Source organism: Calidris pugnax, unplaced genomic scaffold, assembly GCF_001431845.1.
Source record: "Calidris pugnax isolate Ruff unplaced genomic scaffold, ASM143184v1 scaffold276, whole genome shotgun sequence".
NCBI classification, from domain to species: domain Eukaryota; kingdom Metazoa; phylum Chordata; class Aves; order Charadriiformes; family Scolopacidae; genus Calidris; species Calidris pugnax.
The window spans coordinates 2,194,491-2,211,537 of NW_015091112.1; the positions used below are offsets into that span (position 1 = coordinate 2,194,491).

The window sequence follows — 17,047 nt, forward strand, 5'->3', positions numbered from 1 at the left end:
TGGATCCTGGCAGTACAATGGCTAAGCGAGCTCACTTTATTTGTGCAGCCCCTGGGGTGCTGGGAAAGATGGCAGGCAAGGGGTTAAGTATTGGCACCGGGGTTTCTGGAAGGGAAAGGCATGCCTCGTTAACTGGCTGGAATTCATCGAGGATATGAGCACCAGGGTGGACATGGGAAAGGCAGCAAACTCCATATTACTGAGATTTTCAGGGTACATTGAACACAGGTCCGAAAAAGAGGTCAGTGCTGATGGACCGGATGATAGCGGGAGGAGAAAATGGCCCTGAGAAGTCAAGGGCAATAGGGAGTGAGTAGGAGAGCGTAGCGGGTACCTAACTGGACCAACTTACCTCTCTGCAGTGTCTCCATACACAATCGTGACTTCCTCTGTAACCAGCTCCATCTGTCCCACCAGACAAGAGGATAACGAAGGTGCAGTTGACTCTTTGAAAAAAGTCTGACCCATTCTTTCCACGTGTTCCTCTTCTCCCGGGAGAAGGACCCTTAGTTTTCCAACCCAACACATTAATTTACAAGGCTAACATGGTACAAGTTATCCAACTGCAGTTGAATGACTCTGTGGTCACTAATCCAAGTATTCTGTAATTTGTAGAAGCGTGAAACTGTCCAGGTATGTAGCACAAGCACTTCACCTCCCAAAGCTTATCATCTTCCATGAGCTTGTAGCCCAGCAGACAGTACATGGCAACAGCAATGCTGTCTCCTTTAAATATAATAACATGCAGTTCCCCCTATTACCAACTGGCCAAGCAACTCAGACTCCAGGATTGCTATGTTATCCTCCAATACAATTATAATTATAAAGGCAAACTGAGGCATAAAGAATAGATTCACATGGAAAATGACCCCAGAATCTTTTTTATCCAAAAGGTCCCCGATTAGAAAATTCACTCATGAAACAAGAAAAGTTGATTCTAGCTCCTTTATCCATCTCAGGGAATTTGGATAGTCTCATTCTGGAAACAATATCTCACTTTGATGTAAAAAATTAAATAAGCATGGAAGTAAGAGAGCAGAACCATGCGTAACCTCCTACAAGAGGGACTCACATTAGCCTGGTAAAAAAATATGTATTCTCTGCTCTCTGGCTCTACAAGTGTTTAAATGTTTTATATGACACGGTGAGTACAACACAAAAGTTTCAAACCAGACAAGTCCAAAGCTCTGTGTGCTTAAGATACTCTTTTGTGGGGTGAGAAATATGGATTTGACCCCCTCCTGCAGTGAATTGAGCTCTTCTGTCCTCCAGGTGAACGTTTTGGCTCCGTGGTTTATAGAGCTAAAGGCAAACCACCAACTCCCGCCCCATGAATCTTGATTGTGTTCCTGCCCCCAGACAAACTATTCAGCAATTCTGGGACAAATCCAGAAATAGTTACAGAATGACTTAAAGCCTTTTACTTACAGTAGCTCAAAGGATTGTATTTTTAATTTTTCTTTAGTCAAAGCCTCTTTTAGAAACACATGGCCCTGAGACAAAAGGAGACAGAAGGTATGTAGAAGCGATGCATGTGCCGTGAAGACGGTGAGTCTACTTTTGTTACACCTTGTCACCCAGGGCAAGGCTGAGCTGGGCTTGTCTGCTCGGCTCTGCAAAGCGGCGTGCGCAACCTGCTCCTTTCTATTGCGAGCTTCGGCTGGGAGATTTACAGCAGCACTAGCGACGCCGAGGGAGGATTGTTCGTCCATTTGTACCTTGGGTTCAGCTGAGATTTACATTTGAAGGAGGTATTTTAATCCCTCGGTTGCGCATCAAGTACACTCAGACTTACCGCCATTGCTCTTTCCTCTGGTCAAAAAAGTCCATTGGGGAAAAATCAGGCACATAAATCCATTTATAACATTTTTATAATCAGTTTTGCAATCTGTCTCCCAGGACACAGGACTCTTAAATCTGAAAATTTGCTGTCCCTTAATCACCAAGGTTGAGGGACTGTGTCTTGGCATAGGGGAAAACACATGGCCAACAGAACTGATCCCACTGACCTCATCCTGTCATTTTGCTCCCTGACACCCTCAGCAGAGCATATTCAACATTCCAGCTGGCGACGCATCCAGGGTTTGAGACCTGCCTCCTGCTTTATTTCTATATATCAGCTACAGAATTACATCCCAGCTCAATACTCTTTCCACTTGGAACGATCGTGGCCCCAGGAACAAGAATCACTCTGCAGTACTAGTACTGCCTTCCCAGGGGAAGCCACCTCTCCCTGGACAGCCTCATCTCTGACGTTAACAGCACCACCAACTTGTATTTACTCAATTTTGCTCTCACCCTGCAAGAGTCAGGAGAAGTAGTTGTGGGCACTTCAAACACATCTTTTCTCAGCCACAGAAGGAGTCACACAACAACCCCAAAGAGTGCCAAGGAGGCCCTTGGTGGCAGGGGGCTGTCCCACCATCCAGATGTTTACCACAGCACATGAACCCTTTCCAGCCCCACTCTAACATCCCCAGGCATTTTGTGGGCAGGTCCACCCATCTTCATCTCTCCTTGAGGCTAGGGGAAAGCTCTGAGCTTTGCTGGCATTTTGTGAACTCTTAAGACATAGGTATATCTAAGTGACAGAAGAGCACATCCCAAAGCCATGCAGGATAAAGCAGTGTCATGCAGACTTGAAAAACACTAAGTTTCTCCACTGATGTGATGTGAACTGGTGCTTGGGAGTGACTAACAAGCACATAGGCAGTGAGTAGAGCAATGATATCCCACTGAATGCTCCATGGCACAACTGAAGATGCTCTAAAATATATTTCACTTTTTTCCCATGTATTTTTTGGGAGGTTCACTGCTTCTCCCCTAGGTATGATTTGGGTCTTGCGGGGAGACTCCAAGCATCATGAAATTGCTGGGACTCTTTCCCTTGGTGCAGGTAGGCTTTGGGATGGCCACTTGAGGAGCAACACATGGCTCAGCTGCTCCTGCCCATGTGCACCACAGAAGTAGACTGATGGGCTGCAGCCAAAGGAAGAAGTGCCTCCAGGTTCCTGCATGCAGAAGATGTCAGCCTTGATTGCCTGCAAAAGCGTGCTGCTCTTCCAAAGCATCTCCTTTGAGCATCACCTATGCCAAAAGTGAGGATGCAAATTCAAATGTATTGAAGCAAACCAGAGTTTATTTAGCATTTATTACCCATTCTGTTGTCATATGTGGCTTCTTCTGTCTCCATTTTTCTCTGGTAAACATAGACCTTTTCGGGTTTTTATTTTTTTTAATAAAATATATAAAACATTGTGCATTGCTATCCATAGGAAAACTGTAGTTTAACAACCAAAAAAGAATAAGGCACATTTCTGTGCAGCATCTTCAAATATATATATATATATTTAAAACAAAACAAAAAGAAAACCCTTTTCAACCTCTTTGAGGTTGTTAACTTCTCACCAGTCACTGACACATCTCTTATATTACCATAATTTCACTGTTGGAGGTGGGTTGGGTTGTGTTTGACAGGGGCCAGCAGGGAGAACAGACTCAAAAAAATAATAGGATTTTATCCCTGAGGTGTCAGTAAAAAAAAAAAAAATGTTCCCATTGAAAAGGAAGATGAAAAGACAGCCATAAATAACTGAATACACTATGGCAAACATCCAAGCACCGAGATGATTTCACGATGGAAGAATCCCCCTTCCCTCCCTCCCCCAGTTCTTAACAAGTCATATTTGCCGTTGGGTTTTAATTAGGTTAATCTCATGGCTTCTGAAGTCACAAGACAATCAGTCAGGATGCACCTCCCCCTCCCTTCCCAAATCATCTTTCCAGATTTGTTGGTTTGTTCATGGTCCTCCCACAGTCCTCAGGAAAGTGAAACCAAAAAATCCGAAATGAACACCAAAACCTGGACGACTTCTCTCCCCAGCCAAGAGAGGAGCACTCGTACCGCAGCCAGCCAAATTCCATGTCTCACACAGGAGGACTACAACTGTTATCTTCCCGTCTGCTACTAAGAAATGAAGTTGGCAACCACCTCTGCCGTAACCAGAAAGTGTCCGTGAAGAGGGGTGACAGCAACATGTCAGGGAGAAGGAGATGGGGAAAGCTTTATTGCTGTCCATCCACACCGCTCCCCGACCGAAAGGAAAAGGGGAGACACTCATGTAATATTCCTTCCGTCCCTTTCCTATATTGCGTGTGGAGGAGCCCCAGGGCAGGATGGTGGGACTCCCCATCACTTAGTAGTAACGGTTGAGGCTCCTGGTCCCCGGGATGTCTGGCTGGCCGTTCATCCAGATCTCCCGGATGATGCGCTCCCGCTCCTCCAGCCGCTGGGCTCGCTCCAGCTCCTCGGCTGAAGTGAAGACGTTCATGTTCAAAGTCCTCTCGAACCTGCGGTGCCTGCGGGCCGAGAGGTCCGACGTGGTGTCTGAATCGTCATCGCTGTCGCTGCTGTCGCTGTCGCTCTCCCGCTCCCGGGGAGGCTTTTTCGGGGTGGAGCGCTTGCAGTCAGTTCGGCAGGACACCCTTAGCACCAGGGCCAGCAGGGTCAAGACGAGTCCAATGCACACGCCGGAGACAAAATACAGAGCAGCTCGCTCGGGGTTTTCTGGAAAGGGAAAGGAGGTGAGCTTTTTAGCAGGGCCTGTTGGATAGGACAAGGGACAACGGTTTAAACTAAAAGAGGCAAGATTTAGACTGGATATAAGGAAGAAATTTTTTACCACGAGGGTGGTGAAACGCTGGCCCAGGTTTCCCAGAGAGGTGGTAGATGCCCCATTGCTGGAAACATTCAAGGTCAGGCTGGACGGGCTCTGAGCAACCTGATCTAGTTGAGGATGTCACTGCTCATTGAAGGGGAGGTTGGACTAGAGACCTTTAGAGGTCCCTTCCACCCCAAACTATGCTATGATTCTTTGATTCTATGAAATGATTGTTGAGAACAACCCTTAAAAGAACAAAACACACACAACTCCTCCGTGCACACACCAGCCACGGTCTCTGGAGGGGCAGAGTTTCTAATGGTTGCTTTACTTGCATGCCCTCCTTCGTCTCCATCCCCCAGAGAAATCAGGAAGGGGAATTCAGAGGGTGGATTTGCTGCCAAGGCATTTGCCCATATGCAGAATGTGGGTTTGCTGGAGTCGTGTCTTGGAGTTGTCTGGAAGGGGAAGGAGCAGCCCACAGAATTAAATGCTAATTCCAGTGGCTGTGCGAGCGGGGTTGACACCAGGGTGCTGCACACCCAGCAGCAGCTAAGTGCATCTCTCTGTCACATCCATTATCATCATACGGGGAGCAAAGATGATTACAAAGCTTTATATGCTCTCTGTGCTGTGGCCCAGCTAAAATGGGAAGCCTTGCAGCATGGAAAAACACATATTATTTATTCATAGGTTTCATTTACTTATCTAAGGCAAGTGTGCTGGCTTTCCGCCCAGACCACCAAAATGTGTACCTGTGCTAGAGACATAGCTGGAGTCAGTGCACTAACAGGATGAATCCTGCACAGCCACACTTCAGAGGTGATATAACAAGACTCCAAAGGATCCACAATGCCTTTTAAACTAGGTCATCTTGTTTATTTACTCCATTACTTTTTTTTTTCCTTTCGGTTCATGGGAGTACTTTGAAGTGTAATTATGATAAATGTTATTACTGCAATTCCCCTGGGCTGAATCATCTCGGTTTATAAGTACACTGAATGGGTGAAGGTGAACCAAGAAGTCTCAAGGCCAGCTCTACACCACTGTGTCTGTTGGGAGTCCTGAGTTCAAGGATGGAGTCAGTTCCTCAGATGAGTCTTATTCCCTTGAACTCAGTGATTGAGCTGTAACAGTTCCCACCAGCTGAGAGCCTGACATCCGGCCCAGAAAGATCTCTGTAACTAAGAGGCTCCCCTCTATCTTCACTTCCCCACACTGTTCTTTTAGAAATTACACTGTCCAGCTGAATTCCTTAAATCAAGCTCTGCAGAAGATGAACCGGAAACCATTTGGAGATATTCAAAACTCAACAGGACAAGACCTTGTTCTAAATTCAAAGCTGGCTCTAAATTTGAAGTTAGCCATGTTCTGGTAGGGGTTGGACCAAGTGACCCCTGGAGGCCCCTTCCAGCCTAAATTATTCTCTGAGTCTGTGGTCAGAGCCCAAGCACTGCCTTGTGCGTGGTTCAAGGCAATGCATGATTCTGTGGAGATGCTCATGGGACAGTTACAGGGATGAAACACCTTTGTGCTCTTCATTTCTCCCTACCAAACAACTCTCAAAAGTGACCGACAAGTCAAGGTGGAGGAATATGTCATGATAATGTGAAATTTGCTTAATAAAACATGACCCTGTTGCTAGTGGTTGGCATGGATGGTATGGGGAAAAAAACAGAGAGACTACCAAAAAAAAAAAAAAAGGAGGAGAAAAACCCACCAGATGCATCCAATGAGTCCCAAAAAAAAGAAAGAGGAGAGAAATGCAGCAGTAGTTGGAAAGTCAAGTGAGACCAAAGTTTTAAGCCTTTTTGAAAGAATGAGAGAGCAAAAATCCAAAGGTAAAAGAGAAGATACCAGAGCAAGCATGAAGGAAGTCCCAACGGCTCTTGCCGTATGGCTGAGTGAAACCCTGGCTACAATGAAGTAAATGGCATTTCTAAACCTGAGGGGCAGAACGTGAATTAAGACTGCAGCCCTTCCTGTGCAGTAGCAAAACTGCTGCCCGTCTGGTACTGTGTGAACTGTAAAGAAGTGTCCTAAATTCCAGAGATTTGAAAATCCCAGGAAAAGCAGAATCACCACCTGATTTTGCTTTTACCTCTGTTTGCAGTGTATGTCAGGACACTAATTGCAAAGTTTTCTTTGCAAGTAGCTCCCAAGGAGGACACCCAGAGTGTGAGGGTGTGAGAAGAACAACTGAGTGGGACTGATCTGTTTGTCCTGGAAGATGCTTGGTCCAGCCTGACCCTGCCCAGGATGCCAGGCACGCTTTCCTGACCACCACGTTCCTGCACACACATGGGCTTGATTTGGTTGCATTAGTTCCACTGCTTGCTCTTTTAAAGCAACTCAAAAAAACAAAACCCTTAGGTTGGAGCCTGAGACACAGACACACGTGGTTTCTCTTCCCCCGTTTTTGTCTATGACCTGCTTTCCATTTCTCCTCCACACTCCTTTTTCCATGCTACTGTATCCATGAGCAAGCTGCACCTCAATTGCTACTTAAGCAATGATTTTTCATCTCCTGCTTGTGCTTGTATGTATAGCCCTTCATGCAGTACAATGGCTGTAATTGAATCTTCGGGCTCCAGTGGCATTTATGAGCTCCTACAGCTACTCTGTCAACATCTGAGACACCGTCTGGACTTCCTCACTGAGCTGTAACCCTACGTTCAACTGCAGTCTTGGCATTCATCATGGGGACAATCCACTCGTACAGCAACATCTCTTTTTTTTTTTTTTTTCACAGCAGAAAGAGCAACTTAAGCTAAAAACCACAGGCTCTGCTTTTTCTCAGTTGAAGCAGCCAAGTCAGCAATAGCCTAGATTTGAGGGTTTGACGGTTGATTAGTGACTCTGAGAGACTCCCCCACCACACGTTCTACTTGCAAGACTGAAAAGGGGGCATCCTCTTCAGCAAACGGATGCTCAGCATCTTCCAAAAAGTCAAAGGTGAATCAAATTCATCATTCTAACACTGAAGCTCCTCAAAACCCTTGTTATATTCGAAAAAAAGCCTCTTTGAAAGTGTATGGACATCAGTAGCAGGAGTTAACATAATTTTGATATGCACTCATGTGTGCCTGTGAACTCTGTTATGCCCTTTAACACATGGATTTTGACCAGTGTAGCTTTTTCTTCCACTGCTGCGGGTGACAGCTCAGAGGTATGTATGTTTTTCTCCTAAACTTCTAGTAGGATCCAGTTGCTGTCAATCTCGTTAGCTAGGGTTACCTTTCCCTGTCCTGGTATTTCTCTTTCTGGACTGAAAGCATTGATGAAAATGTCACTGATTCAAGCCTGAATTTAATCCATGCAGACAAAAGATATATGCTCTTTACAACCCTCTGTACAAAAGCCACCATTTTCTAGGCGCTCAAACTGGCCAAAAATTAGAAACACATTTTATTTTGTTTTTCCAACCAAACCAGCAGCAATTACGGAGCCTGTTTCCTGAGGGCTAACAATCTGCTGGGAGCATCAGCCCAGACTGCCATTAATTCCCCAGGAAATGCCCCAGGCCAAGGTTGTTATTGCTATTATAATAAATTGTTTCAATAAATAAAAACCAATCTAGGCATTAACGCTGCTGGCTTCCTGTGATGGCTTCATGCATTCAGAAACCTCAGTGGGGAGGAAAATTTCAGAGGGCCCCAGTAAAAGGTTCAGCATTAAGCATGGCCAGACAAACAGTAGGACTAATATCTTCTAGGGAATTTACAGTTAGCCCCACAGGCTGCCGAAATCCCCTGGTAGAACAGAGGAAGCTCTCCAGGAGCCCCTTATTAATAAGGCTCAGGCCAAGCAGTCTATAAGTCGGAATGATCTCCCCCGGGTTGTTTTTTGGAAGCCCCTTGTTAATAACTTGGCAGCAAAGCTTTGCTTGTGGAAGAAGAATAAAACAGGGATTTGTGGAGGTTTCCCTCCAACTGCTTCAGCCTGAATGCAACAACAAAACTGGAATAAGTCCCCTGATACAATTTGAACATTTAATATTTATATATCCACGAGGGACGGTTCTGGTCTTGCTGGTAGGCTGTGACTGCAAAGGCAGCTCCAGCAGCCACTGAGACTGGTGAAGCCTTTCCAAACACTCAGACAGATTTTGGTCCATGGCAAATGACAAATCTGAGGTTTCCAGGCAGAGGTTGCATATAATTAAAAACCTAATTCTATTAAGAAAATCAGCTTTAAAATTAAAGGTATCCCTGAGTCTTTTGCAGGACTGAACTCTAAACAGTATTTCTTTGTTTGATCAGCTGATAAATTTACTCCTCATTGACATTGTTCACTCCTTCTCTCCATTTCTGAAGAAATGTGGTTTTCAAGGTCTTGTAAGACTAACACCTAACTGGCTTTGATACCGCTAACCGTGGTGATAGCTGCAAACAGATTTGATGGTGAAAACCAACACTTCTGCGAAGAGGTTTTGCTTCCTGCTGTGCTTTTACACTCCTCAATAGGAATATTCCCAACTTCTATATGGGAACATCAGCAAAAAAGATGATGGAGTTGAGCACGGAGGCTTTTGCTACTATTGGCACTTCTCCCTTCTGGGCACTGCAAGATTCCGCATGTGCCAACAGTGCGAGTGACCAAGCCTGCAGTCTCTTTGTAGTCGCACACCCAAACCTGCCATTTTGTGCAGAAAAATGTGGCCACTGAGCACAGAGAGGATACCAGTGATTTGTGGATGCTCTCCCCAGGCTAAGAGACATTCCGCTGCCAGGAGGCAGGAATAGCAGAGTGGATCGTCCTTTCAAGCACGCAATTCACCCATGAAATGCCAAGTGCCCATAGCTTCTTTTTTCCGGAGTGGGTCTGAAAAAACATCTTTATATGTCGCCCCTGACTATTTACACTTTTTTCTTGCAAAGTCCTGTTTTGAGCCAACTCATCAGCACAGGGAAGCCCTGAATACAGCACTTTCAGTCTGCAGAGTTTACCTGGGGGACGTTTTGAGTGTTATGAAACAGAGTGGTTCTTCAGCTAACGTTTCCCTTTGGCAGGGAGGCTGTGGTCAGGAGCGGTGGGAAGATGTGTGAACCAGAACCAGCCCCTGCCTCTCCTGAGCCACTATAATGGCTCCTCTATGGACACCAACAGCTGCTGTGGCTTAAGCTGCCTTCAGGGTCCCAAACTCAAGCAAGCGCAAAAATTCCCAACTGTTCTGCTGCTCAAAATCTGTGACACGAAGGAGGATGGCTCTGCAGCGCTCTAGTTTTGTGCAGATGATATTTGTGCCCTGTGAGACAGCTTGTCTTTGAACTCATAATCTAAAACCTCTCCATATTCATGTATAACAGAATAAATCATGCCAAATCCATCTTCCCCGCTAAAAGCAGAGGGCTAAATTACATGCAGCAGATAAAGATGGTTTAGGGCATCTGCTGTTTCAATCCATGGGGCAGCCATCAATTATTTTTAAAAATAATGAATTGTACATATATATATATATCTTTGAGACTAAAACTCATCTAACAGCCATGGTTATGTGCACTGGAAAACACATTGTACATATATATATATATATATCTTTGAGACTAAAACTCATCTAACAGCCATGGTTATGTGCACTGGAAAACATGAGCAACAAGCTCCAGAACTCATCACTGGAAACCAACGTCATGAGGTCTGAGTTTTACTTATTTGACATCCAGTGGATGTGAACACATCACAAGGAGACCACATCATGACAGGGCGAGCAAATCCCACAGCAACAAGACAGTTAAAGCCGTCCTTATTTACTGTTTGTGCTGCAGTAAAATCCAGAGGCTCCTGCCAAGACTGACACCTTGTGAAGGGGATGAATCGAGGCCTTGTGCCCTGCAAAACAAATGGAGGGTCAAAGACTTCTGCTGTGGTAAATGGAGGCAAAATCCATGGGGCACCATCAGCAGCCCTGAATACCAGCCCCAACTGTCCCTCACCATAAATCCTACAACCTTCTGCTGCCCATTACTGTTCAGAGGGGCAAAATAATATTAACAGCATTTTATTTTATAGTAAGGTTAGGAATACTAGCATTTTCATGTCAAAAAAATGGCAGCTGTAGGTAAGAGGTGGGGGGGAAGAGTGATAGACAGAAGACTCCTTTAATGTTTGCTTTTCCTAATCTTTCCTTAGAGAAGCCCATGCAAGAAAAAATATATCCTATTCAGCTGTCTTTTGTGAAGAAACACTAATAATTCTACTTAAGCTGCATGGTTCTTCAAGGTGTCATGAAAAGATGGATCCTGTTGCCACCAATGGATACGTGGAAGGGGAGAACTTTGAATTCACCATTCATGGTCTTATTAGAAGGACCCTTCATCTAAATGTGTAGAAACACTCTTACTAACCTAGTCAGTGATTCCAAAATGCAAAGCACAAGTTTGTTGTTTCAAATCCAAATACTTGCAAGAGCAAGAGCATGGGACTAAAAATGCATTAGTGTTTAATGAATTAGCAAGACTGACTGGCACACAGACATGAAAAACTAGCTCACAAATATTGGAGTTTAAGTTATATAGGCCTCAATGCTACAGAATAGCATAATTGCACTACAGTGGTGCTAGCAGGCTGGCCACAGTACACAGAATTATTAACAGCATGTAGTAAAAAAGCAACACATTACTGTTACTGGAAAGGTAATATTGCTTGGCAAAAAGCACTGCAAGGTAATTAGCACAAAAACTTTTCATTAAACAAATGTAGAACACCCTTCAATCCTATAAGAAAAAGTGACCACAAAGAGCGTGTCCTGCCTCAGGAGGCTGGTTACACTGGAATCGGGACCCTCCTTCTGGGGAAAGCAGCAGAGATTGGCCTAAAATAGGATGAATTAGTGCATCTGATGCTCTTCAGCCAGTGCTCCTCCTTATTTTGAAGCTAGTTCCTCCAACTCTGTATGCAATTCCTGCTGCTGACAAGGTACCTCATGCAGTTGTGGGATAGGAACCATTTGCACTGTGTCACCTGCCTCTACTGTACTTTTTGCTGCCAATGGTATTGAACCCAAGCCCCCAGTAGGGTGCACAGTTTTTATTTCCACTTTTAAAGTGAATCTTATTAGAAGACTGCTCCCCTGCTACTTGAAAGCTACACGTGGGTGAAAGATAAACTGTGATCCAAGGAAATCTTACTCTAAACTAGATTTAAATATACAATTAAGCAGACTCTCAAGTTACTTCATCTTCACACTTCTACTGAAGATAAGCCAAATTCTCTTAAGCAGGGTAATGATCTGAGTGCTTCTTTTTTTCCAAATTACAGGACAACAAGCTTGCCTCCCTAATGAGCCAGGCTTTGATCTCCAGGAAAACGGAGCATTAGGAATAATACCACATGTAAGATTACATTGTATTTAACTCGAGATGAGAACAAATCCAGGGGAAAGCAGAGCACAATAAACCCTGTTACATACTGTCTGCTAGAGCTGCCCTGGTCAGGTCTTTCAAGGGAGAACTCGCTGAGTGATGAATGAAAAATACAAACAGGTCAGAGAGGCAGATTCCACCACTGGCGTTTGTGAAATGTAGTCTCAGTTGAGGGTCTACAAAGAGGTTGTGAGAGCCCAGAGGGATGGCAGCCGTAGGACCTACCTGTGACAAAGGCATAGGCTGCTAGGATGTTGCTGAGCAGGGCCATCTCAGTGCTAACGCCCACGGGCTCCATGCTGCTGCTGGGCGCCGGCGGTTGTGTCTCATCCACGGGAAGCTGGAAGGGGGTGTTGTCTAGAGGGTAGAAGGTGGCCGACCTCCCTTTCTTCTTCTCTGCTTTGAAACAGAAAGGGAGTGAGGAACGAGGCACGTGCCCCAGCCCTACCTTGCCCTAACCCCACCAGGTCAGCATCCGCCTTCAGAAATCTGGAGCCGCTCAACACCTAGCCATCCCAATTTGCCCCCCTTTTGGGAGAGGCAACTGAACCTTCTCAGGTAGCTTTAGCTGTGAACATACCCTGTCTGCATCCAGGCAGCATCTTCTCTCCCCCCGTCTCCTGCTCTTTCATGTCACCACTCAGACACACCCACCTACACTACAGCAAATATATAATCAGCTTTCTTTTCTCTTATGTAAATCAAAGGAGCCTTTATCAACAGTCGGTTCAGCTAAGCTTGTAATAAGGACTGGAAAACACAGGCAGAGCCGGCAACCCTCTGCCGGTGTCTCGCTGTAGTCATCCATCCACACCTGGCAAACAGACGTGCTTTCTCTCCAGGCTTCTCAGGGAAGGGCAGACCTGAGTTTATGACTTCCTTCAGAAGCCTGCTCGTATTGTGTTTCACCCAGACACCATTTCCCCCTTTGGAGAGGTGAGTGAACATGGGTTAATGATTGGATTTTATTTGTTGAAGACTGGAGCTAAGGGGGGCAGCTAACTCCAGGAGGCTCAAAGAGACCCTTTCAGACCTTATCAGCTCGCTGCTGAGTGCCACCTGCACCTTGATCTGCAGGCAGACACCCCCACTGGCCACAAAACCCTAAGTGTTTTAAACAGACAAAAAGGGTTGGTGCACAGGATCCGGCTCCATCATCAGTGTGATTGTTTAACTAGAGCTGCTACAGTTTTCCAGGCTCTTTTCCCTGGGCTCGGCGTAAGGAAAGGGTAACAGAAATGGAGGGGTGTCAAAAAGAACAGGTAATACTGGATGGAGAGGGACTGAGTGCATGAACGTGCGTGGGGTGATGCCAACTCCCAATCTGCCTGGGAGGAGAAGCAGCGGGGATGGGTGTCCGGGTGTTGCTGGGAGGGATCAGCCCCGAGGAACGTGGGCACACTTGTATCTCTGCCACCAAATAGCTGCGTGGCCTTGGGAAAGCCACAATTTGCAAGCTACTGAGGTGTTAATGACTGGCCCTGAAGGGAAGTTTTCAAAGTGGGGTGGCTGAGTGGCAGATCCAAAAGGGGAAAACATCCCAAGAACCTCTTGCCTTAGGAGAATGGAGATCACTGAGGGTCAGCTGTACAAATGGAGGCACTGTGGCACAGAGGGACCAGGGCACATTCAGCAGGAAATTTATAGCAAAGCCTTGGAAAATCTTCTAATCCCCATCTAGGCACCAGAAATACCAATGTGCCCTCTAATCTTTCCCTTTTTCTCCCCGTCTGGTAAATCTATGTCCATACAAGTGGCTGGATTTTTTCTCTACCACTGTTCCTGCAAAGAAATCCATGGAAGCAGGGTAAATTTTTCATTTCTCCTGAAGATGTCCTGGATACTTCAGCACATCTCAAGTAGCACTACAGCATCTAAAATGAGGCAACCAAATCCTGCTGTTAGTTGACAGATCCTAGAGAGTCATTCCGCTCTCCCCAGAGCAGACCCTTGAAGTTTGATGTGTTTGCTCATAGAAAGACACCTAAGTCACCCCCAGGCTCAGGAGGACATCCAGGCAGAGATGGCAGGTATGAGAAGGGATGTTGGGGAAACTCTTACCCATCTAGGGCAACATCTAGAAGCCAGGAAACACCCCAGTTCATCTCAAATGACACTTTTACATGAGGGTAACTGAATCCTGCCTGAGATCTCTGCATACTGAGTCTGGCTCTGAACTAGTTAATCTAAAATCCCTTTGCAATCAATGAAAAGGAAGGGCACCACCAGGATATAATCTCATATATGTTTTATAACCACATATTTCATCATAAAGAGGACTACGAAGTTAGGTGACTCCAGGTTCCTGCTGGGTCTTTGAGAGCTTTCTACAACTCCGCTTCAAAGTCCAGTTAATGTGGCTGGACTGCAGCTGCACTGAGCTGGTAGAACATGAACCTGGGACCTCTGCAGCACGGTCTCTCTCAAATGTCCAGTTCTGGAGTGACAACCCACCTAACCCTGAGTCTGGATACATTTATGGCATCCCATACAGACTAAGGTTTAAATTATACTTGTAGAGGGGGTTTTCATGTGCATGTGCCACGCCAGCCAGGAAAGGTTCTGAGGGACACCACTGCTGTTGGGTATGGGGCATCCCTTGTAAACCATCTCTGCAATAATGGTGTATTTAGGAGACAGAGTAAGGCATAACTTCTCTCATGTGAGATACAAGAAGAAGCTTTTTTTTTTTTTTAAACTTCTAATTTGTCCAAAAAACAGATGCAATCCAACAAACTTTTAAATGAATACTCGTCTGCCTACACTATACTCCGGCAAAGAGCACCACAAAACCACAGAACTGGTTCTGTCATCTGCAGGACTGCACAAGCACAGACAGGGAACACTGAAGATGACTGGGGTTATGCAGGAGGGAAAAAACAAACAAACACAATTTCACAAGGGCCATGTGTTTCTACGCTGTGCGGTTCCCTGGTCTGCCATTCATTCCAGGATCACACTAAAAGATACCCCCTTTCCTCCTTGCTAACTTTGAAGTCCTTGTCTATGCCTAATCAGCTCACCTACAACTGGTTTTCTCTTCACCACCCTTTCTTAGCTGCCCCAGTCACCCCAGTTGTTTCCCCATGATTTTACACCAAACTTGAGGAAAATTATTTCAGCCAGCAATAAATTTTCCCAACAACATTATTCAAGCATAGGAGAGGTTATTCATGATACCAGGCTGACTTTAGCAAATAATTTTAACAAAAGAAATAAAATGGGAAGGGAGATTACAGAAATGTCCAAATATTTCCTTTTGCTATTTCCAAGACATTCTTTTAGCTTTTAATTTCAAAATGACATCTTTGTTTGAAATGTGGTGGATATTTTAAAAATGAATGAATAAACAATGTGAAAACTAAATAAAAGGTATCATTTGTAGAAGTGAAATGTTTAGATGAATGAAAATGAGTTCAGGACTTTTTTTCCTGCTTTAAAGAATCACCAGGATCACAAAATTTATTTTGGGCTGACCCAAAATTCTTTTCCTTGACAATTTTTTTAGTAAGGCCTCCAAACTGGCATTTATGTTATTGCTGACTCTTATCTGTGAATTGATTATCCAGGCTGTGGATTAACTTTTCCAGGAGTGTAGACAGAGCCAACACTACCCACAATGTCCATACTCACTCTAGAGCTGAACCTCTGGGACTGCAGGGTGGGAATTTCAGGAGTATTGTCATACACCATCTCCTGCGTGTTGGGAAACACAATGCAAAAACACCAACTAACCAAAAATGTGCTCACCTGTTCTTTTCCTTTATTCATACCCCATCCCTTCCTCCTACTCACCTGTGCCTATAGATAGCTAAGATTTGACTTCATTCATATCTTGACTTTGCATTTTATGAAAATAGCATCATATTTCAAAGCTCGCTTGAAAACTTCTCTGTCCCCTGTGAGGCAGATCTACTGTCTCTGCCCTGTTTTTTTTTCCCTTTGCCAATGTATTAGACGGGTCTGCAAAGTATTAATGGGATGAGTTTTGACATGCATGGCCACGACTGCTATTTTAAGCAACGTGGTGTGAGTTTCACAGTTCACTTTAGTCCGTCACTGGTCACACCTTGAAGCTTCTCTTTCTGTGACATGGATGGGGTTTGGGAACAATGTAGAAACCCAGATAAGAGGAGATAGAGGGGAACAGTTACCACAACACAGTTAGATTTGGGCCCACGTTGCAATAGTCATAGCTACCTGGGAGAGCACGTCCTATGTTGGAAGGAGAGACATCAGAAAGGAACACGCCGTCCCCTATAACATTGGGATCAAACACTCTTGGCCGCAGTGGAAAATGTGGCTTCTGAAATCCTTGGTAATTGGTTGGTCTTGGCTGGGTTTCATGCAGAAGCTTCCTGGGAACTGAAAGAGAGGAGTAAGAAGAGCACAGTTGTTAGAGTCAGTTATTCCATTCCAGCTGGTCAGAATGAGAATTATCACATTATGCTATGGGCTCAGCTGATACTTAATTATACCATGTGCAGACCAAACAGACACTCATTTACCACTGTGATGAATGCTCTCCGAACGCCAGCCCAGAGACATGCAATGAGAGAACACTGGAAACTATAAAGTGATTAAGATATTGTTTATTTACAATTAAGCTTTGAGACGAGACTAAGGATCAAATTCAGGCATCTTATTTGGACACCCATCTTAGAAACTGAAATGCCTCGTAAGCCAGGCTTTGGCCTGAGCCCCAAGCTTCAGGGAACTCCAGCGAGACACCTCTGCTCGTGCCACGGCAGCGGGCTGGGCAGGATGCCACACATCAGCAGGGATATCGGGTACGCCTGAATCACTGCCTCTCTCCAGCCATCGAGTTGTAGGCTCAGGACTGCACATCAGGCATTTCTGTCCACTCTGGATTAACAACACCTTAAATCATCCCCCACAGAAGTAAGAAACCCTCCCCACCCCGTGAGATCTAAAATACGCTGTTCCCCATCGGGCTTCAGGCCGTAACTATTCTGGGAAAGGCTCATTCTTCATTCCCACCATCCTGAGAAGGAGGGTGAAGGC

At 45.2% G+C, this 17,047-nt stretch overlaps 1 protein-coding gene across 4 annotated transcripts in view; it reads right to left on the bottom strand.

Annotated features, from left to right (window-relative positions):
• Positions 1-3,151: 3,151 nt before the first annotated feature.
• EVA1A (eva-1 homolog A (C. elegans)) overlaps positions 3,152-17,047 on the bottom strand; it is a 223,705-nt gene continuing 209,809 nt past the window's right edge. For 2 of the 4 annotated variants that reach the window (XM_014958182.1, XM_014958184.1), the window contains 3 exons: positions 16,223-16,387; positions 12,248-12,421; positions 3,152-4,567 (listed from right to left, as the gene is read on the bottom strand). In XM_014958182.1, the coding sequence (XP_014813668.1) occupies positions 4,197-4,567; positions 12,248-12,421; positions 16,223-16,387 (710 nt within the window). In that variant the 3' untranslated portion in view covers positions 3,152-4,196. Of the gene's footprint in view, positions 4,568-12,247; positions 12,422-15,655; positions 15,675-16,222; positions 16,388-17,047 lie in introns of those variants that run through there. The other 2 variants (XM_014958183.1, XM_014958185.1) reach the window with 2 other exon arrangements.